General features: G+C 45.0%; 1 protein-coding gene across 2 annotated transcripts in view; it reads right to left on the reverse strand.

The window, feature by feature from the left end:
* Positions 1–1833: 1833 nt before the first annotated feature.
* DISP1 (dispatched RND transporter family member 1) overlaps positions 1834–23664 on the reverse strand; it is a 163393-nt gene continuing 141562 nt past the window's right edge. For both annotated transcript variants that reach the window (XM_075339099.1, XM_075339100.1), the window contains 5 exons: positions 20813–20936; positions 17199–17329; positions 15562–15659; positions 13901–13998; positions 1834–6308 (listed from right to left, as the gene is read on the reverse strand). In XM_075339099.1, coding sequence (XP_075195214.1) covers positions 3678–6308; positions 13901–13998; positions 15562–15659; positions 17199–17329; positions 20813–20936 — 3082 coding nt within the window. In that variant the 3' untranslated portion in view covers positions 1834–3677. The remainder of the gene's footprint in view (positions 6309–13900; positions 13999–15561; positions 15660–17198; positions 17330–20812; positions 20937–23664) is intronic.

Here is a 23664-nt window from a genome sequence, read left to right on the forward strand (position 1 = left end):
CCCTATTCTGGTGACAATGGAAGTCGACTGACAAAATAATGTCATAAAGAAATATTGCTTCCTGTTGTTTGGACACGTCTCGTCTCCTGGAGCCGGTAATCAGACAATGACATCGGAAGGAAGAATCCAGCATGAAGCTAAATGAGTCTGCGAGGAAAAGCATTGTCACATGGATGCCGATAGTATCTGGAATATTTGCATTCAGCAGGAAACAGGGACGTTTGGCATAAATAGAAACCAAACACGCGATAAGGAAGTTTCCTGCGACAGTCACAAGAAATAAGTTTTTTAAATAACGGTGACATTGGCACAAGGGTAAGGGGGGAGGACAGTGCAGGAAAATAGGACCAGATTCTGCAAAGTCTTCCCCAGATTTCTGCTTTTCTACCCATCAAGATACCAAAATATGCCCGACATTAAATATATCACATGAAATCTGCATTGCTGCTGTTTAGACTGAACATAACATGAAGTTACTGAATCGGACCATTTGTGTGTGCCCACCCGCCACGACAAGGCGACCTTGTCGTGGTTGGTGGGAACGCACAAATCGGCCAATTTGCGAGCGATGTACTATGATTTTACAAGTGTAGTCTGTGCGGCAGTGATGTAGTTTATATTATTGGTGAACTTGTGTGTTTTTGATTACACATGATATTTGTTTCATCTTTATGGTCCCACGATTTCAGCAGACTTATGTAGCTTTGTCAGTCCCTTCATAAAATGTGATGGCATGTGGCTAGTGTATGCCGTGCCATTTTGATCATTGAGGGTCTGAGCTCTGAACCCCCCCACAGATTTTGCCCCTTGACAAATTCTTCTGTACGATGGTTCTTTTGGTCACGGCTGTGTTGTTGGGGGAGGTATCCACTTTCAGCAATTCTCAGAAGAGCCCGTTGAAATAAATGGAGAGGGAAGCACGTTCAGGCTCATTATTTTTAATGTAATCTGAGAGCAGCATGATTTAGGGGCAGAGACCCTGATTCCAGTGATGTGTCACTTATTACGCTGGTTTCACATCAGCGTTTTTCTGCCGCACCCAGCACAAATGCGGTACAGTTCAATACAGTTCACTGGCAAGCTCTGGTCACATGCGGTCATGTAACCGGAGCATGTGACAGCATGGGACCGGAGCATGTGACAGCATGTCACCCGTGCGTGTGACAGCATGTGACCGGAGCATGTGACAGCATGTGACCCGAGCGTGTGACAGCATGTGACCCGAGCGTGTGACAGCATGTGACCGGAGCATGTGACAGCATGTGACCGGAGCATGTGACAGCATGTGACCGGAGCATGTGACAGCATGTGACCGGAGCATGTGACAGCATGTGACCGGAGCATGTGACAGCATGTGACCGGAGTTTGCTGCGATGCCTGTAAACTGTATTGAACTGTACTGCATTTCTGCCGGATCCGGCAGTGTGGCAGAAAAATGCTGATGTGAAGCCCGCTTTAGACTGTTTTGCTGTTTCAATAAAATCATTGTTTTATCACCTGAACATTATCACTACAGGACTAGGAGTCTTGTGCCTCCTAGTCCAACCACGCCCCCAGCACGTTTGGCAGCTGTCAATATACAATATATACAAGCAGCCAATCAGTGGAGTGGGCGGGGTTATACGGGGCTCAACATTCCGAGCGCTGATCGATCTACAGCAGAGAAAACTGTGATTTTATCACAACTGTACTATTTAGTAAATTAAGTGACATGACTGGAATCAGGGTCTCTGTCCCTACTTCAGATTACAAAGCAAAAACCTGCTGACAAATTCCCTTGATAGAAGAAAAAAAAAAGATAAAAAAACAATAGAAGAAGGACACAATACTCTATATGGTTTTATTGACATAAACTTTGATATCTCTCTTAATACAGCAGGCACGTTGGCATCAATGTTTGGCATAAGACAATCAAAAGAATTGCACTTGACCATGACATAGTTACATCACTTTGTGGACAGATTTAGTGTCAGATTCCCGACATTTTGGTCTAAAACTGACATTCATAAATTGAAATGCGAGGGACGATATACACGACTGTTGCTCTGAAGTGCTATTTCATTGTCGCACACTTGCGCCTCTCCCTTTAGTCACATCCTTCTAGATTTGGAACCATTGCTTTAGTGCGCTCAACGGGCAAATATTTAAAAAAATAAAAATTATGGATTTATAATTCTTGGGGGAAAAATAAATATAAAATGTTCCCTAATGTTACCTGGCGCCTTAATATTAAAACAGCTGGCAATAAAAAAAAAACACTGATCCACTCTTCAGTAGACTGTAAAATTTGTGGTTCGTACTGGACACTGGGTGTCCGGGACTCGAAACCGAACATGGGCTTTTAAAAAAAGTCAATGTCAGAGTTTGGGTGCTGTTTGTATGCTAACAAAGTTTGTTGAAAGGCTGCGGAGCGAGAGAGAGCAAGCAAGCACGAGGGCAAGAGAGAGAGGGCGCGGGGGAAGAGAGCGCAGGGGGGGGGAGAGAGAGCGGAGGGAAGAGAGAGCGGGGGGGAGAGAGCGGGGGGAAGAGTGGGAGAGAAAGCAAGCGAGCATGAGGGCAAAAGAGCGCGCGAGCGGGAGAGACAGCGCGAGCGGGAGAGACAGCGCGAGCGGGAGAGACAGCGCGAGCGGGAGAGACAGCGCGAGCGGGAGAGACAGCGCGAGCGGGAGAGACAGCGCGAGCGGGAGAGACAGCGCGAGCGGGAGAGACAGCGCGAACGGGAGAGAGTAAGAGGGAGAGAGAGCAAGCAAGAATAGAGAGAGAGCAAGAGAGCATGAGAGCGCAAGAGAGAATTACTAAGACCATTTTACAGAACAGAATTTCGGGTCCCAGTTGACTTTTTTGAGGTTTGAAGTCTGTGTCAAGTCCGGTTCCTGAACCAAATTTTTAAATAAAAAAAAAAAAAAAAAAGTCCAGCTGAACCCAGCGAAACCGAATATTCATAGGTCCGCTCATCTGTACTCTTTACACCTAATGTAGGGGCTCAGGAAGCAAAAAAGACCCAATAAAAGTAAAAAACAAAAAAAAAGATAAACAACCCTCTTCTGTATGAAGCCTTCAAAAATTATGTAGTAGGAGGAGCTTTGTTTTTTTAAAGATACTTTACAAAAACATGAAAGTCTACCACACTCCTATCATGGGCAGAATGTTGAAAAAAAAAAACACTACCCACCCTTGGCCATACATAGCGGTTTACTGGCCCTCTATGGAATGAATGGGTGATTTTCAAGAATAGGGTTTGTTCAGAATTAGGTAAAAACATGGCTGCCACGCCTGTCCATGCGTTACATCTGGTAGTGAAGCTCCGCTCCATTATAATGAGTAGAAGTGAGGTGCAATCCCACGCTCTACCTGTTGACCTCAAATTAAAGCAGCTCATAGGAAAACCTTATAGTACCCTCACTCTGCTCAAGGAGGGCGTCACATTAATAGGCAATGGGTTTGATCAGACAATTCCATAGTGTGAGACAATTAATGTATACAGGACTGGATATTTCTCATTAGGCATGGATGAGTAAGCCAAGCAATGGACCATAGGGGCATATGCAAGGCTTGGCTGTGCCCGGTACATATGGTCTTGCCAAGAAGGTTACAATGCTGTTTGCAATTTGTAAAAGTTGACGCAAAATTGTGAGCGCAAAGAACATCTCAACAAGTTTATTTCTGCAACTTGTCCCTCAAGATGTGCTACTGTTATGTGATGCTAGAGGTTCCAGCTCGTAGTGTTCATGTTCCACTTCGGTCTTTGTACTTCGTGTGTCTAACTGATACTTAGTACTGTGATTCGCCTTGTTTTGTCCCCTTTCGGTTGTGGTCGATGACAACGCTTGTGAGAAGGCTTTGAACTGTAACTTTTTTGGCAATGGAATCTGTCCACAACTTCCCTGTGGCCCCAAACAACGACACATACATTGAAAAAAGAAAGTAGCAAATGCCCAGCTAATGCACATAATCAACATCATAAAAGTTCCCAACTGGGTGTAGGCTAGAACAGTTGAAGGCATCATCATTGCTCCAGCCACGAAGGTCGTCAGTGCAGCCATGGCTATGGCGGAACCCATGCGACTTAGAGAAAAGACTACTTTCCCTTCTCGATCTGGATCTGGAGCAAGACGATAGGCGACGCCATAATGTACGGCAAAATCAACCGATAGACCCACGGCAACGGATATAGTGACAGATTCTAGAACGTTGAGTTCCCACCCAAGAAGCACCAAGGAGCCAACAGTAACAAATATAGTGCCTGCTATGGAAACTATGGCATACAGACTTATGATTATGTTCCACGTAGTTAGGAGCATGACGCTAAAAGCTACGGCAACAGATAATCCCATGGCAATCAAGGTTCCATCGGAAAGGCTGTCTTGAAGATCGTAAAATTCAAGGTTGCTGACAAACCATCCATTGCTGAGACCAACTGGAGCCGACTGAAGTTCCTTTGAGATCCAAGCGTCAACCTCCTTGTAGAAGTGGTGCATCTTTTCATAGGCAAAGGTGAAAAGGTAAGAACTTTTAAACTCCAACACCACAGCTCGGATGGTGTCATTGATGTCAAACCTCGGGCCGGGGGTCTTGCTGTCTAAATGGTAACCGGTGCTCCTTTCCAGCTCCATGATAGCCCTTTTGATACAGAGCTCAAACACTTCTTGCTTATAAGGAAAACCCGACTGGCTGCAACATGGGTAAAGTGAAGGTTCGTCACAGTCCTGATTTTCCATCCATTGTTTAAAGGTCTCGATGAAACAACTGGTGAAGTCCTGTTCATCTGTTTGATAGTAGAAAGTTTGGTTTTTCAACTTTTGGCAAAAATTCAAAATCCACTGTTGAGAGGCAGGGCTGGCAATATTAAAGCTACTGTCCAGTTTGAGCTTGCCCTTGCTTTTTGGATTCAAGGGATCTCCATTGTCTTCTGGAGAGATTCCCCAGATGATAGTAATAGGCATATGGAGCTCTTCTCCGTGGTGGACCCGCTCAAAAATAAACAGCTTTTTGTACTCCGCATCGTATCGTTCAAATGGATGGGAAGAACGAAACACCTGAAATTCTGACAGTTCTAAAGAAGGGAGTTTCATCTTTGGATTGACACATACGATATACGCTCCACCGATGGTTATGGCCAGGAAACCAAACACCCATACGTATCTGAATTTGATGACAATACATGGCAATACCTTCTCAAAGAAAATCCTTGATGCTTCCGAAACTGCGAAGAGAAACTCCTGCACCTTCTGGCACATTATATTCCAACAGCTTTTCTTATTATAAGGTCGTTGTTGAGGACCCTTAAAACAGGTAAATATGTTCAGGAGATAACGTTCGTGTAGGACAACTACGGCAGGTAGCCAAGTGACCATAAGAAGATAATTAACCAATATGGCGGTGCCGGCATAAACTCCAAAACACCTGATCGCGGTGATGTTGCTGACGTAGTTGGCGTAGAAGGCCGCTGCGGTGGTAAAGCTGGTGACAAACATAGAAAGAGCAGCATGTTGCAGGGTGATGCTAACCGTCTCTGAGGTTTCCGCGTGAGGTTTGTCAAATTTTGTGTAATTCCAGACGTCACACAAGACGAAAGCATCGTCCGCCCCAATTCCGACGAGGATGATCAGTGCAGTGAGATTCATGAATGGGAAAAACTCGAAGTTAAATACGACACGATAGAGGAAATAAGATACAATCAGTGAACTAATTATGGCGAACATGGTCATCAGCGTGATAAACATTGATCTTGTGTATATACACATGACCAAGAGGACAATTAAAATGGCGATTGCCGGATACACAGTATCCATTAAGAGATAGTCTTGAAATAAGCTATGTTTGATTCCAAACTCTATTCCCGTGACGGTCGTTACACCATCAGAACAATTCCAGTTTTCAAAACGATCTAAGTAAATGTTCATCATTGACTCCCCTTTTTCGGTCGGGGAGAAGAGCATACTGTGCCGTAAAACTGGACTGGAGAAATCCACATTCTTTGGATTAAAAAAGTCTTTGTCCACCAGATAATGAAGAATCTGGTACACAGCATTATACTTGGTACATCTTCGAGGCACGTTGGTACACTTCAGCTGGTCCTTCCTTTTGGCCGCCATATCCCAGCAGTCTGGTCCCAACGTTCCGTTATGGTAATATTTGGCACAGGTACGAATTAATTTTAGCGTGTGAGACACGTCCCGCTCTACAATCTTATGGCATGATGATCTGTTGTTAAGGATGGCAATGTAGTTTCCTAAGGTCCAGCTGGGGCAACACGAGTCTGCGGTGGTCCTCTGGCACAGGTCTGAGAACTGCGGGTGGGATCTGATCTGTAGGATGGAAGAAAAGAAAAATGAGAAGAGAATTCCAAAACTCAAACTAGGGTCTACAGTTGAATAAAACTGGTCAACATTTGGGTAAATGGCCATCTCCACCAAATTCTCGCAAAAATTACCAAACTCTTACAGACAAATCTTTGACGTGGCTGGTAAATTACCATTTACAAATCTTAATTGGTGAGCTATAAAAAAATTTCACAATCTACATGCTCTGTAGCCCAGGATGCGGAGTATCTGTACAGGGGTTAAATGTCATGTCTTCCATAATTAGATTACAGCTCCAGCGCCCTCTGTAATGAGGCCGTTTTTATTGCTTGGGGTGAACCATAACTAAAGGGCAAGAACAGTTTGTATTTCATGTTTAATTGCCTGTGTGTCCTACAGTGATTAAGAAAAGTTAAATTAGGAATGTTCGGCATCTGAATTCCATTAGTGACTTGCCCATAATTACCCGAGCCTGGGAATTGAGCCGTTTCTTCAAGCTAAATAGAACCCCCGCCACTTTAAATAATCTACTAGCAAAACTAGATCGTTCCTAAAGGTGGCCACAGAAAGTAGATTCGAGCAGGAAGATGGGTAAAAAAGCAATTAAAACAATATTCGGTTCATAGACAATCGTTATGTTGAGGCAGCTATACACTGCGTGCAGACTTATTAGGCAATTGAGTATTTTGATCACATGATACTTGTTATACATGTTGTACTACTCCAAGCTGTATAGGCTGAGCGCCAACTACCAATAAAGTAAATCAGGTGATGTGCATCTCTGTAATGAGGAGGGGTGCGGTGTAATGACATCAACACCCTATATAAGGGGTGCTTAATTATTAGGCAACTTCCTTTCCTTTGGCAAAATGGGTCAGAAGAGAGATTTGACGGGCTCTGAAAAGTCCATATTGTGAGATGTCTTGCAGAGGGATGCAGAAGTCTTGAAATTGCCAAACTTTTGAAGCGTGATCACCGAACAATCAAGAGTTTCATGGCAAATAAACAACAGGGTCGCAAGAAGCGTGTTGGGCAAAAAAGGCGCAAAATAACTGCCCATGAATTGAGGAAAAAAACAAGCGTAAAGCTGCCAAGATGCCATTTGCCACCAGTTTGGCCATATTTCAGAGCTGCAACGTTACTGGAGTATCAAAAAGCACAAGGTGTGCCATACTCAGGGACATGGCCAAGGTAAGGAAGGCTGAAAACCACCACCTCTGACCAAGAAACATAAGATAAAACATCAAGACTGGGCCAAGAAATATATTAAGACTGATTTTTCAAAGGTTTTATGGACTGATGAAATGAGAGTGACTCCTGATGGGCAGATGGATGGGCCAGAGGCTGGATCAGTAAAGGGCAGAGAGCTCCACTCCGACTCAGATGCCAGCAAGGTGGAGGTGGGGTACTGGTATGGGCTGGGATAATCAAAAATCAACTTGTGGGACCTTTTCAGGTTGAGTATGGAGTGAAGCTCAACTCCCAGACCTACTGCCAGTTTCTGAAAGACAACGTCTTCAAGCAGTGGTAGAGGAAGAAGTCGCTATCGTTAAAAAAACCCCATGATTTTCATACAGGACAATGCTCCATCACATGCATCCAACTACTCCACAGCGTGGCTGGCCAGTAAAGCTGTAAAAGATGAAAAAATAAATTACATGGCCCCCTTGTTCACCTGATCTGAACCCCATAGAGAACCTGTAGTGCCTCATAAAATGTAAGATCTACAGGGAGGGAAAACAGTACACCTCTCAGAACAGTGTCTGGAGGCTGTGGTGGCTGCTGCACGCAATGTTGATAGTAAACCGATCAAGCAATGACAGAATCTATGGATGGTTGGATGTTGAGTGTCATCAGAAAGAAAGGGGGCTATATTAGTCACAAATTTTTTTGGGTTTTGTTTTTGCATGTCAGAAATGTTTATTTCTAAATTTTGTGCAGTTATATTGGTTTACCTGGTGAAAATAAACAAGTGAGATGGGAATAGATTTGTTTTTTATTAAGTTGCCTAATAATTCTGCACATTAATAGTTAGGCTACTTTCACACATCCGGTTTGAGCACTGCAGCTCAATCCGGCTGTGAAACCTATGCAACGGATGCGGCGAAAACACCGCATCCTTTGCATAAGTTTTCACATGCGGCCCGTCCGTTTTTTTCCGATTGCAGCACACTACTGAGCATGCGCAGTGGAAGAAACCGCATCCGGCGTCCATAGGCATGCATTGAAAAATGCGCCGCAGCGGCCGGATGCGGCGCAATACGGTTTTTTTGCCGGAGCAAAAAACGTGCCAGGGAACGTTCCATTTGGCCGCCGCATCAGCTAAATCTGCCGCATGCGGCAAAAACCGGACAGAACGCAAGCCCATTCAGCACCAATGCAAGTCAATGCTGGAAAAAACGAAACCGGCGGCAAAAAAAAAGGGTTTTGTTTTTTCAGCAGAGCGCCGGATTGTGCCGCACTGCTACAACCGGATGTGTGAAAGTAGCCTAACCTGCACAAACAGAATCCTCCTAAGATAGCCAAATCTAAAAAACCCCACTCCAACTGCCAAAAATATTAAGCTTTGATATTTATGAGTCTTTTGGGTTAATTGAGAACATAGTTGTTGATCAATAATAAAAAAAATCCGCTAAAATACGACTTGCCTAATAAGTCTGCACGCGGTGTACATATTTCAGACCATTTAGTAACAACTGGCCAAACATGTCATTGAGTGAAGGGGTATCCAGTCATTTTTGGTCATAAAACGATTGCTCATGAACTAGCACCTATTGGTTTCACGATGTGACTGTAGGATAGCGAGGGACAGGGGGCTCCTATACTGTCCCTCACGCTAGGGGACCCTAGGCTATCCCTATCCTCCAGATTAACCCTGATGGTAGAGATACCGAAGTCCCGTGTCTGGCTTTACTCCTGATCAGAGCTAATCTGTTCCTTACCCCCAGGGAAGGAAGGGGCAGGAGTGTGATGGTAACACAGATAAAGATAGACAGGGAAAAATCAAAACTCAAACACACTGCAAAATTACACGAACAAACAGTAAGAGACTAAGGAGAAAATCAAGAAAAGGAAGGCAAGGGTTAACACCACAACCGCTCACAGTAACAAAGTACTACAAACACCAGTAAGTCTGGATCACAACCCTCACCAGACCAGTATAGAGAAGCTATAGCTGGCATTAATGGAATTGACCAGCCAGCATATATAACAGGGGAGCAAATGTGACTTTCTCCTTCACAGCATGTGATCAAAGGAGACTACCAAGCAGTCTAGCAGAGATTAACTCTTGCTAGCCTGCCTATGAACTACAAGTCTTTGGGTCAACGCCCGAGTCTCCCTGCGCTGATCACAGACATCAGAGAAGTTAGCAGGCAGAGAACCAGAATCTCCCCAGATCCTGACGCTGCCATGACAGTCGGCAATGTTTCTAAAAACTTCCTTGTAACAATTGGATGAAAATTCTAAACTGCACCTGCGCTAGATTCCTGACGGCGCAAGCTCAGTGGTAAGACGTCTTGTGTTTCAATGAAGGATGAATACTGTATTTGGAGACAACTCCCCAAAATCTTCTGCCCAATTGTTTTGGTATGTGTTCTATCAGTTGTTTTTCTGAATAGATCACGAACCATTACAATCTATGTGTCGTTTCACATGTCCTTTTCTGCAGGCCTACTGTCCGCGGAAAAATAAAATTGAAAATGTCCTAATTGGATCTGCTTTGTGGATCAAACTCGTAAGTCAAAGCCACCGTGGGAAAAACAGTTTAATGAGTGGGAAAAGATAATATTTTTTCTTCAGTAATGCAATGAGCGTTGTAAAAACGGATACGGAAACAAAAAGAATGGGTCCAGCAAAGAGGAAAAAAAACCTGACGTGTGAAGACGGCCTAAGGGTTCCAGAGCAAGGGGGCATGAGTTATGAATGGAGGACGTCAGCACGGACGTACATTTCCTATATTAGGCAACTTTTAATATTAGGCCTAAAAATGGCCAATCTCTTTAAGTCCAGGGTCTACTAGTATACCATCATTTCCGCCTGGGGAAAAAGCCAATTGTAAGGACTAAAATAAATTCCTGTCCTCATAATCGCCACAGTACTGTATCGAATATATAAAGCTGAGTATGTGTATGTCCGCACCGTCACATTTACAATCATGAAATTGTGCACAGCTGCCTCATGTAACTCCGGGAACATCATAGACTATGTTTTTTGGGGAAAATTTAACCCCGCGCTTTACAGTTATTCGCCACAAAAACCTGCTTACATTAAAGTCAATGGAGCTGGGAGCTACAGGTCATTAATAGGTTCTGTGATTGGTTGCTATAGGCAACGAAGGACATTGTTAATATAAGAAACTTATATGTGAGTTAATATATCTGTGGAGAGACAGAGACAGACAGAGAGACAGACAGAGAGAGACAGATACACAGAGACAAAGAGAGAAACAGAAAGGCAGAGAGAGACCGAGAAAGACAGAAAGAGAGACCAAGAAAGAGAAATACAGAAAGAGAGACTGAGAAAGAGAAAGACAAAAAGAGAGACCGAGAAAGAGAAAGACAAAAAGAGAGACCGAGAAAGAGAAAGACAAAAAGAGAGACCGAGAAAGAGAAAGACAAAAAGAGACAGAGAAAGAGAAAGACAGAAAGAGAGACCGAGAAAGAGAAAGACAGAAAGAGAGACCGAGAAAGAGAGAGACAGAAAGAGAGACCGAGAAAGAGAGAGACAGAAAGAGAGAAAGAGAGAGACAGAAAGAGAAACCGAGAAAGAGAGAGACAGAAAGAGAGACCGAGAAAGAGAGAGAGAGAGAGTGGGAGGGAGACAGACAGACAAAGAGGGAGAGAGACAGACAGACAGACAAGGAGGGAGCCAGACAGACAAGGAGGGAGACAGACAGACAAGGAGGGAGACAGACAGACAAGGAGGGAGCCAGACAGACAAGGAGGGAGCCAGACAGACAAGGAGGGAGCCAGACAGACAAGGAGGGAGCCAGACAGACAAGGAGGGAGCCAGACAGACAAGGAGGGAGCCAGACAGACAAGGAGGGAGCCAGACAGACAAGGAGGGAGCCAGACAGACAAGGAGGGAGCCAGACAGACAAGGAGGGAGCCAGACAGACAAGGAGGGAGCCAGACAGACAAGGAGGGAGCCAGACAGACAAGGAGGGAGCCAGACAGACAAGGAGGGAGCCAGACAGACAAGGAGGGAGCCAGACAGACAAGGAGGGAGGGAGACAGACAAGGAGGGAGGGAGACAGACAAGGAGGGAGGGAGACAGACAAGGAGGGAGGGAGACAGACAAGGAGGGAGACAGACAGACAAGGAGGGAGGGAGACAGACAGACAGACAAGGAGGGAGGGAGACAGACAGACAAGGAGGGAGGGAGACAGACAGACAAGGAGGGAGGGAGACAGACAGACAAGGAGGGAGGGAGACAGACAGACAAGGAGGGAGGGAGACAGACAGACAAGGAGGGAGGGAGACAGACAGACAAGGAGGGAGGGAGACAGACAGACAAGGAGGGAGGTAGACAGACAGACAAGGAGGGAGGGAGACAGACAGACAAGGAGGGAGGGAGACAGACAGACAAGGAGGGAGGGAGACAGACAGACAAGGAGGGAGGGAGACAGACAGACAAGGAGGGAGGGAGACAGACAGACAAGGAGGGAGGGAGACAGACAGACAAGGAGGGAGGGAGACAGACAGACAAGGAGGGAGGGAGACAGACAGACAAGGAGGGAGGGAGACAGACAGACAAGGAGGGAGGGAGACAGACAGACAAGGAGGGAGGGAGACAGACAGACAAGGAGGGAGGGAGACAGACAGACAAGGAGGGAGGGAGACAGACAGACAAGGAGGGAGGGAGACAGACAGACAAGGAGGGAGGGAGACAGACAGACAAGGAGGGAGGGAGACAGACAGACAAGGAGGGAGGGAGACAGACAGACAAGGAGGGAGGGAGACAGACAGACAAGGAGGGAGGGAGACAGACAGACAAGGAGGGAGGGAGACAGACAGACAAGGAGGGAGGGAGACAGACAGACAAGGAGGGAGGGAGACAGACAGACAAGGAGGGAGGGAGACAGACAGACAAGGAGGGAGGGAGACAGACAGACAAGGAGGGAGGGAGACAGACAGACAAGGAGGGAGGGAGACAGACAGACAAGGAGGGAGGGAGACAGACAGACAAGGAGGGAGCCAGACAGACAGACAAGGAGGGAGCCAGACAGACAGACAAGGAGGGAGCCAGACAGACAGACGAGGAGGGAGCCAGACAGACAGACAAGGAGGGAGCCAGACAGACAGACAAGGAGGGAGCCAGACAGACAGACAAGGAGGGAGCCAGACAGACAGACAAGGAGGGAGCCAGACAGACAGACAAGGAGGGAGCCAGACAGACAGACAAGGAGGGAGCCAGACAGACAAGGAGGGAGCCAGACAGACAAGGAGGGAGCCAGACAGACAAGGAGGGAGCCAGACAGACAAGGAGGGAGCCAGACAGACAAGGAGGGAGCCAGACAGACAAGGAGGGAGCCAGACAGACAAGGAGGGAGCCAGACAGACAAGGAGGGAGCCAGACAGACAAGGAGGGAGCCAGACAGACAAGGAGGGAGCCAGACAGACAAGGAGGGAGCCAGACAGACAAAGAGGGAGCCAGACAGACAAGGAGGGAGCCAGACAGACAGACAAGGAGGGAGCCAGACAGACAAGGAGGGAGCCAGACAGACAAGGAGGGAGCCAGACAGACAAAGAGGGAGCCAGACAGACAAAGAGGGAGCCAGACAGACAAGGAGGGAGCCAGACAGACAAGGAGGGAGCCAGACAGACAAGGAGGGAGCCAGACAGACAAGGAGGGAGCCAGACAGACAAGGAGGGAGCCAGACAGACAAGGAGGGAGCCAGACAGAGAAAATGAGAGAGTGGGAGAGAGACACTTAGTTACTATCTTGGGCAACGCCGTGTACAACAAATAGTTTTACATAAAGAACATTTGTAATTTGTTGATGTTAGGCTCATTGGCCCATTAAATTAAAAAATAAAAAAACATGAAAATCACACACACAAAAAAAAATCAGAATGTAATAACGTGCGAGTTGAAAATTAGACCCGATATATTCTTCTATCATTTAGACTACATAGAAGCCGATGGGTGCTGGATTATTGCCCATTACAGATGATTGTAAGTTTTTCCCAGTGGGTTAACTGTAATTTTCTCTGTGTAAATGTTTTTTCCAGCACCTATGCAATGACTTTGCCCTTGGGACACATTGAGGAATGCCGGTATGCCAGTGTGAATTTCCAGCAATGAAACAATTTAATGGAATTCCCCAATTCACAGTGGGAACGACACTTTTGTCACTCAGCTCCGTTCTTACCCCAGAGACATAGAGGAGGATTTGTAAAGGAAACTGCCACCAACCATCCCCCATATTTACTCTCAAATATAATTATCCATGGGACCCCATACAAATGGCAGAGACTATCCAAATATCCCAACCCTAGGATGTAGAGAAAGACCTGGGTGGTTTCTTTTTGAGATTCTGAAACACTTTAAAGAATTTGAGGAATGCGTCAAATATTTGACATTTTTTGTACTTACCCTTGTATTGTCTATATTGCACATGGACTTGATGGCTTGCAAATTCCATAGACTCTGTCCATTCACTGAGGTAAATACAATTCGAGAATAGTGGTCATCTGAAATTTAAAAAAAAAATGATTTATTTTTATAAAAAGACAAATTACATTTTTTAAAAAATCAAGATATCAAATTTCATAGTAATTGAATCTTTCATTATAATACAGCCGTAACAGTCTTCTGACAACAAGATGGTGCGTCTTCAATATAACGCAGCACCACAAGTTAACGGAATATTCTACATGTAATTTTGGGTTAAGATGAGAAAAAAATTGCGATAATTTTTTACCGGATGTACATGCGAATCTTGGTTCTAGCCACTATCCGACTTCACGTGGGCTAGTGCTTGGCCACCATTCTTGAGTGACCAGTCTTTGACAAAGATTCCCTTTAACATAGACTAGTGATTTGCTCCCTTTATACCTTGAGGAAACCCCTTTTAAAAATATTTTCACACCTCCGAGGAGCACAACTAACAGATATATAGGAAAGACCTTAAAATGTGTGTGCCACTGATCCATTTGTAGCAAATGACAATGACCTAAATGTATAATATTGGTCCAAAATGCATTGGACATATAGTATACGAGTGGAGATAAACGAACCTAAAGTTTGGTGTTCGTGTTCAGTACGAACACAGCGTTTTTCAAAAGAAAGAGTTTGGATTTGGAGTTTGGGTGCTTTACGTATGCAACCACAAAGCACTATACTCCGATATGTTTGGTGCTCAGCCAAGTGCCAGCCGCTTCCAGTGTTTGAATGGCTTGCACTGGTGGTAACAACAGCGTGATCAGATGTAGTGTGTATCCCGCAAAAAATGCAAAAACCCCGCCCACCCGCCCCCGGAAGTAATCTGTTTATGGCTGGCTGTATATGGGCAGAGATCTGAACTGCCCAATTAGTGACTTTCATTGGGGTTCAGGTCAAGTCCGGGTTCAGAATAGAACTTTAAAAACGTTTGGTGGGACTTGCAGAACCTGAACTTCCACGGATCCGCTCATCTCTACATACGAGCATTTAGCTGACCAATATCTACGGTGTAAGGCCAACAGCTATTCATCCCAATTACCCCATACACATGTGCACTTGGTTAGGCCAAGCCTATGGATGTGTTTTCAATGAGATGATTGAAGTAAGCTCCCGCAAGACTTATGAATATAACTTATGTCCCGAGAGAACAAAAGGAACGGATGAGGAGATTCGACAAGTTCTATCCATCTTTCCTCCAACATCATCTATCAGGGAAGAGTCAAGTTGCCCCTTACACTTCAGGTAGGAGGCCAATCTCACCAAAATTGGTGAGCCTTTCTCTAACCACGGGGTCATGGGGGCATTTAGAGCTATCAGCATGTGCAACCCATGCCAATCATCTATGAATGACTTGGATATCAACCTACATTCCTTACATGAATCTCAAGTGTAACTAATTGTATAAAACAAGATAGACAAAGCTTCTCCTACAGCATAGGGATAAAGCCTGTGGAAGAGATCAGTTGGGTTTAGAACTACATTTGCATTTAGGGTTACATAATTTGGGGGGCGTATTTCATCTCAAATCCTTCACGACACAAAACCTTTTTTATTAGACAGTTAGCACACCCTTACGTAGAAGACAGACTTACTTGGCACCGCACAGAAAAAGCTGTCCTTATGGAAGTCCCAGTCTACCTGTCTTTTCTCCCTTTCATAATGATCTTCCGACCATCGTTCAGGCTGATGACTGTAACAGAAGACAATAGGATTAATATAGTTATATTTCAGGAAAACATCAACCTAAAAAGCTACCCTACGTTTAATCAGATGCAGATACTAATACGTCATTTATTCTTCTATACCCAGGATATTTTTGGATTTTGGGGGTCTATTTGGAAAGGGTCTTGTAAACTGTCTTATACTCTAGAGATGGGAGCTGTTGACTTCTTTGTTCTTTGTTTTGGGTAGAAGCTTTTGTTTGTTCTTCGGCCATGTCCGCCTTGTGTAGAGAAGCTGCCCCCCCACTGATACTTACAAGAGTCTCTTATTGCAAGACTCAGCGTGAATCTAAAGACACTGGAAAATCATTGATATGGCCAAGTGTGGACTACAAAAGGGAAGCTTATCATTATGAATTTACTTTGTATCCCAAGACAGACAAATCCCGGGAGTCAAGTAGCCAAAGCTGTAAATGTCAGTCCATAGCTACCCATGCATATTGGAATAAGCCTGTTATAATCAGGGGGTAGCAGTTTCACTCAGAACCTGGTGCCTCAGTAAAGCCCCTCATACACAATAGATATCGCTGGGCCACATGATGATTTAACCAACAGCTACCTCTCCCGACTTGCTCTCTTGTTCTCTATGAGTGGATTACTGCCAGAATCCTCCAGTGGTGGCTTATCTCAACGAGAAGGATTGGAAGGCCGAAATAAGATGTGCCCTATAATTTTCTCCCACAACATCACCTGCCGTGGAGAGTTGGGAGGTCACCATACACAAGACTGTCGTCCGAGCTCACCAATATTGGTGGGTTCTGCCAACATTACTCTATCGTATATTGGGTGGCCTTAAGACTAAAAGCTCCTCTGTGACACAAGTAGACACCAAATGGTATATTATAGGTGGGGGCTCTAATAACATTTTTCATTGTGGCCCAAAGTAATCCAGTTGAAACCCCAAGATTTCTGCATGGCGATACTAATGTTCACGTCTCCCACCAGAAGTCTAAACCGTATGGCCGCAGCTCACCCAGTAAAAAGATAGTAATGTAAGTTGCCAACGCCACTGTATGATACCGATAGAGGCTAATCCCAAAGATTGTAAGCTAAATAGTCATTTTGGGCACCGTATGATTGCTTTTCAACGTTTTTTTTCCAAACACAATGTCTGTGTTTGGTATTATCAATGTCTACCGTTGGCTTTTGGGTGTTAAGATCCAGACGAGATGGCCAAGAGGAACCCCTAATATTTCCAATATTACTATCTCCCACCAGAACCTTATACTTTATGGTTGGAGGCTCGGATTGTACCCTATTTGACAAGGGCACTGTATGACGCCCAATGCCGATCATCCCACAAGACTTGGGATGATCGGCAATATTTGGCAACATTTTTTGCAAGAAGCACAACAACTGCCCTTTATGGTACCAAGCTATTGTTACCGTAAATATATTTATGTACAACATCATATATACTGTAGTATTGTGCTAGCCAGAAAAATCTAATTTCAATTTTTAAAATTAGCCATTCCCAAATCTGAAATCATTAATACAAACGACTTAACTATTTTTTTGCTTGTTCATCTGCATATTTGAATGGATAATTGGCTAGAGTTGCCTTGTATCCTGTGTTCTCCACCATGTTATTCCACGTCACCAGTCTTTGGCCGATGGCAGTCCCCCTGGGCTCGAACCCCTGTAAGATGAGATAAAAGGAATGTCATCAATGACAACAAAAGAAGTACTAACAAGTCGATGTGCAGAAAGAGGTCAGATCAGACAGGTCAGAGGTTACTGCCTCCAACAGGTGGACGACAACTGATAACGCTAGGCTGGAGATGACGCGTTCTGTATATTAAATGCCTGGGGCTACAACTGCTGATCATCTAACATGCTTATTATGTCTCCTCATAGACATGTATTCATTCAGTCAACACTCCCCAAGGACATCGTAAGTCAACCTATTAAAAAATAACTCCCATTGTAAAGCCTGTTCATTCATCAACAACCCACAAGCTCAAGAAGATCCATCCACTCATCACCAAAGAACAAGAACAGCCCAAGAATCTGATATCTAGTGAGGCTCAACCTCTGAAATGAGGATTCTTCCAAAAAATATTTTCCGATAATTGGACACTTTCATCAAGTGTCTACAACAGGTTGAAGGCAAGTCTTTGACAACTATAGGTTAGGAGTGTCGAAGTGACTGTATCCACTTTCTACATGCTTCTGCTGTGATATGCCTTCTCTAGAATTTCATATAGCTTGTGAATAGGAACAAAAGTCACTTGTGAGTCAACCCGCTTCAATAGCAGCTTGAACAGTTGATGCGACTGGGACAAACATTTGTAACTCTAGATTAAAAATTGTTAATAGATATGAATCTCCCAAAATTTGTTTCCGGGCATATTTTGTGGAGCCTGTTCTAAAATGATATTTATTATGCTCTGAGGTCTCTCCACAGCCCAAAGCATAATAAATAAAAAGAAACAGAAAGGGTTTTAAAAAATAATGCAAGTTAATACTCATCTGTACTATGCCCACTCCTCAGCTGAAACTCCTCCACTCGCCTCGCTTGGGATTTGTCTGGGTCTTCTGACAAATGAGTCACATCCCACAAAACCATGTAAAGCCTAATCAGAAATGGTAGATCTGGACTGAAGACTGATCCCAAAGACTAATCCTGAAAACTGATCTCAAAGACCAAACTAGGAGACCCATTTAAAAGACCCGTCCCAAAGACCCGTCCCGCAGGCCAACCCCGAAGGCCAACCCCGAAGGCCAACCCCAAAGGCCAACCCCAAAGGCCAACCCCAAAGGCCAACCCCAAAGGCCAACCCCAAAGGCCAACCCCAAAGGCCAACCCCAAAGGCCAACCCCAAAGGCCAACCCCAAAGGCCAACCCCAAAGGCCAACCCCAAAGGCCAACCCCAAAGGCCAACCCCAAAGGCCAACCCCAAAGGCCAACCCCAAAGGCCAACCCCAAAGCCCAACCCCAAAGCCCAACCCCAAAGCCCAACCCCAAAGACCAACCCCAAAGACCAACCCCAAAGACCAACCCCAAAGACCAACCCCAAAGACCAACCCCAAAGGCCAACCCCAAAAGGCCAACCCCAAAAGGCCAACCCCAAAAGGCCAACCCCAAAGGCCAACCCCAAAGAAGGCGGAGGAAAGGGGACAGAGAACTGCTGTTGCAAGTCACGTGAAGGGCAGCCTAAAGCGGGCTTTACACGCTACGATTTCGCTACAGCGATCTCGTTGGGGTCACGGAATTTGTGACGCACATCCGGTCGCTGTAGCGATCTCATAGTGTGTGACTCCAAGGAGCGATTTTGGATCATTGCAAAATCGTCCCAAATCGCTCCTCGTTGACATGGGGGTCCGCTCCCAATTATCGATACTATCGCTTTCCCGTTGTTGTTCCTCGTTCCTGCGGCAGTGCACATCGCTGTGTGTGACCCCCGTAGGAACGAGGAACATCTCCTACCTGCCGCCGGCCATAATGCGGAAGGAAGGAGGTGGGCGGGATGTTCGTCCCACTCATCTCCGCCCCTCCGCTTTCATTGGGCGGCCGCTCAGTGACGTCGCTGTGACGCCGAACGGACCGCCCCCTTAGAAAGGAGGCGGTTCGCCGGTCACAGCGATGTCAAAGGGCAGGTAAGTACGTGTGACGCGGGTGCGCGTTTTTGTGCGCGACGGGCAGCAGTATACCCGTCGCGCACAAACGATGGGGGCGGGTCTCATGCTAGCGATATCGGGCCGGATATCGCAGCATGTAAAGCCACCCTTAGGATATGCAAGTATAAATCATATATATATATATATATATATATATATAATTGGATTGTGTCAAACCTGAGTTTTTCAGGAAATGCCTAACAAATTTAATTCAGTACAGACATATTGGCTAATCTTTACTGGTCACACAACTTGACTGTTGACTATTACAGTTCAGCTAAGTTAAAATATCAGACAAAACCCATATACAGATGTGGCACAATTTTAGGTAGAAAACAGCCAACTTTTTCTAAATTCATAAAAACCTTTTAAACTGGTCAAATATAAATCGAGAAAAATTGACTGTCATTTTTGCATCATCTTCGCACCATTAACACACACAGTACTTGTTTTTCACTGTTAGAATCTCCATTAAATCATCTAAAGAACTGAATTCTACAACTTATAAATCAAGCTAAGCACCCTCAGACATCTGAGAAAAACCATCTCCTGTTACGAAATTCTGAAAAATAATAAAATTCCCAAAATAACCTTTTTGCTTCACATATTTTATTTTCAAAGACTGATTGCATGTTTCAGATCTGTGATAGCAAAAACACAGATGAATTAAATCCAAGATTTGGCCGAGTAAAACATTTTTTTTTATTATTATTTTACGTTCTTTAATGTCAGTTTTTTTTTCTTTAATTCATTTTCTAGAATATTTTTTTTATTTCACATCACCACAGTCAAAACAAACAAATTTTTCCCATGATTTGGGGCAAGAGGCTACATTATGATGGCCATTTGGTCACAAAAGGATACCAGTGGGGACATGGAATTGATTTTGGTTTAGGGCCCTAGAACTTAGGGGTACTTTGCAAGCTGCGACATCGCTAGACAATGCTAGCGATGCCGAGCGCGATAGTCCCCCCCCGTCGCAGATGCGATATCTTGTGATAGCTGCTGTAGCGAACATTATCGCTACGGCAGCTTCACACGCACTTACCTGCCCTGCGACATCGCTCTGCCGGCGACCCGCCTCCTTCCTAAGGGGGCGGGTCGTGCGGCGTCACACGGCAGGCGGCCAATAGAAGCGGAGGGGCGGAGATGAGCGGGACGTAAACATCTCACCCACCTCCTTCCTTCCTCATTGCAGGCGGGACGCAGGTAAGGAGATGTTCCTCGCTCCTGCGGCTTCATACACTACGATGTGTGCTGCCGCAGGAACGAGGAACAACATCGTACCTGTCGCTACAGCGAAATTATGGAAATTCCCCGGCACTACACAGATCACCGATTTTCGACGCTTTTGCGATCGTTTATCGGTGCTTCTAGGCTTTACACCTTGCGACATCGTTACCGGCGCCGGATGTGCGTCACTTTCGATTTGACCCCGAGATAGCAGTAGCGATGTCGCAACGTGCAAAGTACCCCTTAAAGTTCAACATATTGTACATACCAGGAGCGGATCAGAAAAGTCTGGGAGATCAGGCACCAAAATGCCAATCAGGGCACAGACGACAATCAGTACGGTGCACATCCCGAGAACCACCACGGGCCAATCCGCTATTAAAGCTGCATAACTAGAAGAAAAAAAGATGAGGTTATCAACATGAGAGTCAACGTTGGCCAACTTCAAAATGTCCCATCAGAACCATCATTGTTCATTTGATCTTTTATAATAATAATAATACTATTTTTTATTTTTATAGCTCCAACATATTCCGCAGCACTTTACTATTCAGATGGAACGTCTACAAACAAGAGAAGACTTTATAAAGTAACAAACAGTTCAACGCACACCAAGAGAAGTAATGGCCCTGGTCGCAAACTTACAATCATTTAGGAAATATGGCTGACCCAAAAGGCAAAAATAAAGTCCTTCTCATGTAAGGTCCATGCATCAGTATAATCAAATAATGCTGCATGAAGCAGACACCAGCCAGTATCTATACAAGTAGAGGTACAAAAAGCTAAGGAGTGCGTGGAAAAGAGAACAGGAGATAATTAGGCCAGTGTAAAGAAATCCATTTTTAGGGCATGCTTGAAATTATGGATACTAGTAATTAGCTGGATTGTCTGGTGTAGCGCAAAGATGGTCATTGGCAGGACAGAGACAATGGGTAGGGTGATAGAGATGAGGGAGAAGTAGAGCGCTTCTGAACTGTGGAGAGAATTGTGCGCAAGAGAGATAAGTTTATATTGGATTCTGTAGTGGATGGGTAACAAGTGCAAAGACTGGCACAGCGTGGAAGCATTAGTGTAGGGGTTGGACAGAAATATGATCCTGGCTGCTGCATTCATGAAAGACTGCAGAAGGGAGAGTTTAGTGGGAAGGAGCCTAATCAGTAGAGCTGCAGTGGTCCAGACAAGAATTATATATATTGTAGGGATTCAGCTCTGGTAGGCGATGGCAGGGATGCAGGAAAGAGGCATACAGAGGTTTTCACTCCAAAACGTCAAGGTTTTATTCACCCTGACTACAAACATAAATGAACCGTCTTACTTCAGACAGGAATGCAAAGCAAAAGTCCAGGTTGTCAAACAGCATAGCAAAGGTCCTGGAGGGGCCAGTCCATTCAGTTATATCATTCCCACTGCTTCAGTGTTCCAGCCCAACCACCCACCATATTGAGACATTCTGGCTGTCTATTTATGATATGCTAATACTGCAGCTGTGTACCTTGGGCGTTGTCCCAAAAACCAGGAATAGCAGAGAAGGTCCAGGCCATGTTTGACCTCCTTCCATGCTGCTCACTAGTGCAAACGGCATTTGCTAGGTGGAATATATCTCCCATCCACCACCATGCCCTTTACTGCAGGGGTCCCCAACTCCAGTCCTCGAGGGCAACCAACAGTGCATGTTCTCAGGTTTTCCTTAGCATTGCATGGGTGTTGGAATGATCACCTGTGCAATACTAAGGAGACCCAGAAAACATGCAGTGTTGGTGGCCCTTAAGTACTGGAGTTGGGGACCCCTGCTTTACAATATATAGATAATAGAGGGGGTTCTCCACTCTATGAGACAGAAAGCAGCTCCCACTTTGTTGGAACCATATATTACATGGTCATCCTATGACTTTGACAATAAGTGGCCGCTAATGATCATTGAGGAGAAGCAAAGCCTATGACAATTGGAAGATGATTTCATTCTTAAGGCCCCGTCACACGCAGCGAAATCACTAGCGAGCGTACCCACCCTTGTCGTTTGTGCTTCACGGGCAAATCGCTGCCTGTGGCGCACAATATCGTTTGGAGCCATCACACGGACTTACCTGCCTAGCAACGTCACTGTGGCCAGCGAACCGCCTCCTTTCTAAGGGGACGGTTCGTGTGGTGTCACAGCGGCGTCACTCAGCGGCCGCCCAATAGAAGTGGAAGGGCGGAGATGAGCGGCCGTAACATCCCGCCCACCTCCTTCCTTCCTCATTGCCGGTGGCCGCAGGTAAGCTGTTGTTTGTCATTCCCGGGGTGTCACACACAGCGATGTGTGCTGCCTCGGGAACGAGGAACAACCTGCGTCCTCAAAAATAAACGATTTTTTTGAAAATGAACGACGTGTCAACGATGGACGATTTGGTGAGTATTCTCCATCGTTAACGGTCGCTCGTTGGTGTCACACACAAAGACGTCGCTAACGATGCCGGATGTGCGTCACGGAATCCCTGACCCCGGCGATATATCGTTAGATACGTCGTTGCGTGTGACGGGGCCTTTAGGGTTGGACAAGTGAGACACTACTAGATTCTATAACCACTTTCCATTGTTTGTCAGTTGCGGTGCAGGTATAGGTATCTTAATTTTCTTACAAAATCTGACAAAACTACACTATCACTTATAACTTCCACTAAGTCCAATTTCATGGATCAGAATTCAGTTCCATGATGGCATCTAACATCGTAACCATCATGTAATTAAGACCATGCACGTGGTCAAATAGAAAAGTGAAACGTCTAATTAAAATCTTTGAAAAAGTACAAAATGCAGCTTGGTGTCCTTGAGTTTTTGGAAATTAGTACAGGAAATTTATATCTTTGTATCGTGTTAGCCAGTAGATAGAAAAATATTCAAATTTGAGAGTCCTCGGGGGTTGATCCCTTTAAATGTCTAACTGGAAATGTATTAACCATCTTTTCAATGAGCCATAAAAAAGGATCAACCCTTGAGGTCTACAAAAATTGCAAATTAGTGGAAGATCAATTTTAAAGACACTACATGTGAAACCTTTTACAATTTTTAATAAAAATAAGAAAATAAATAACATTTGAGAGTCGTCGGTGATCTTTCAACCCCTGAACACTCTCACGTTTT

The sequence above is a fragment of the Anomaloglossus baeobatrachus genome, chromosome 3 (genome assembly GCF_048569485.1).
Source record: "Anomaloglossus baeobatrachus isolate aAnoBae1 chromosome 3, aAnoBae1.hap1, whole genome shotgun sequence".
In the NCBI taxonomy this organism is placed as follows: domain Eukaryota; kingdom Metazoa; phylum Chordata; class Amphibia; order Anura; family Aromobatidae; genus Anomaloglossus; species Anomaloglossus baeobatrachus.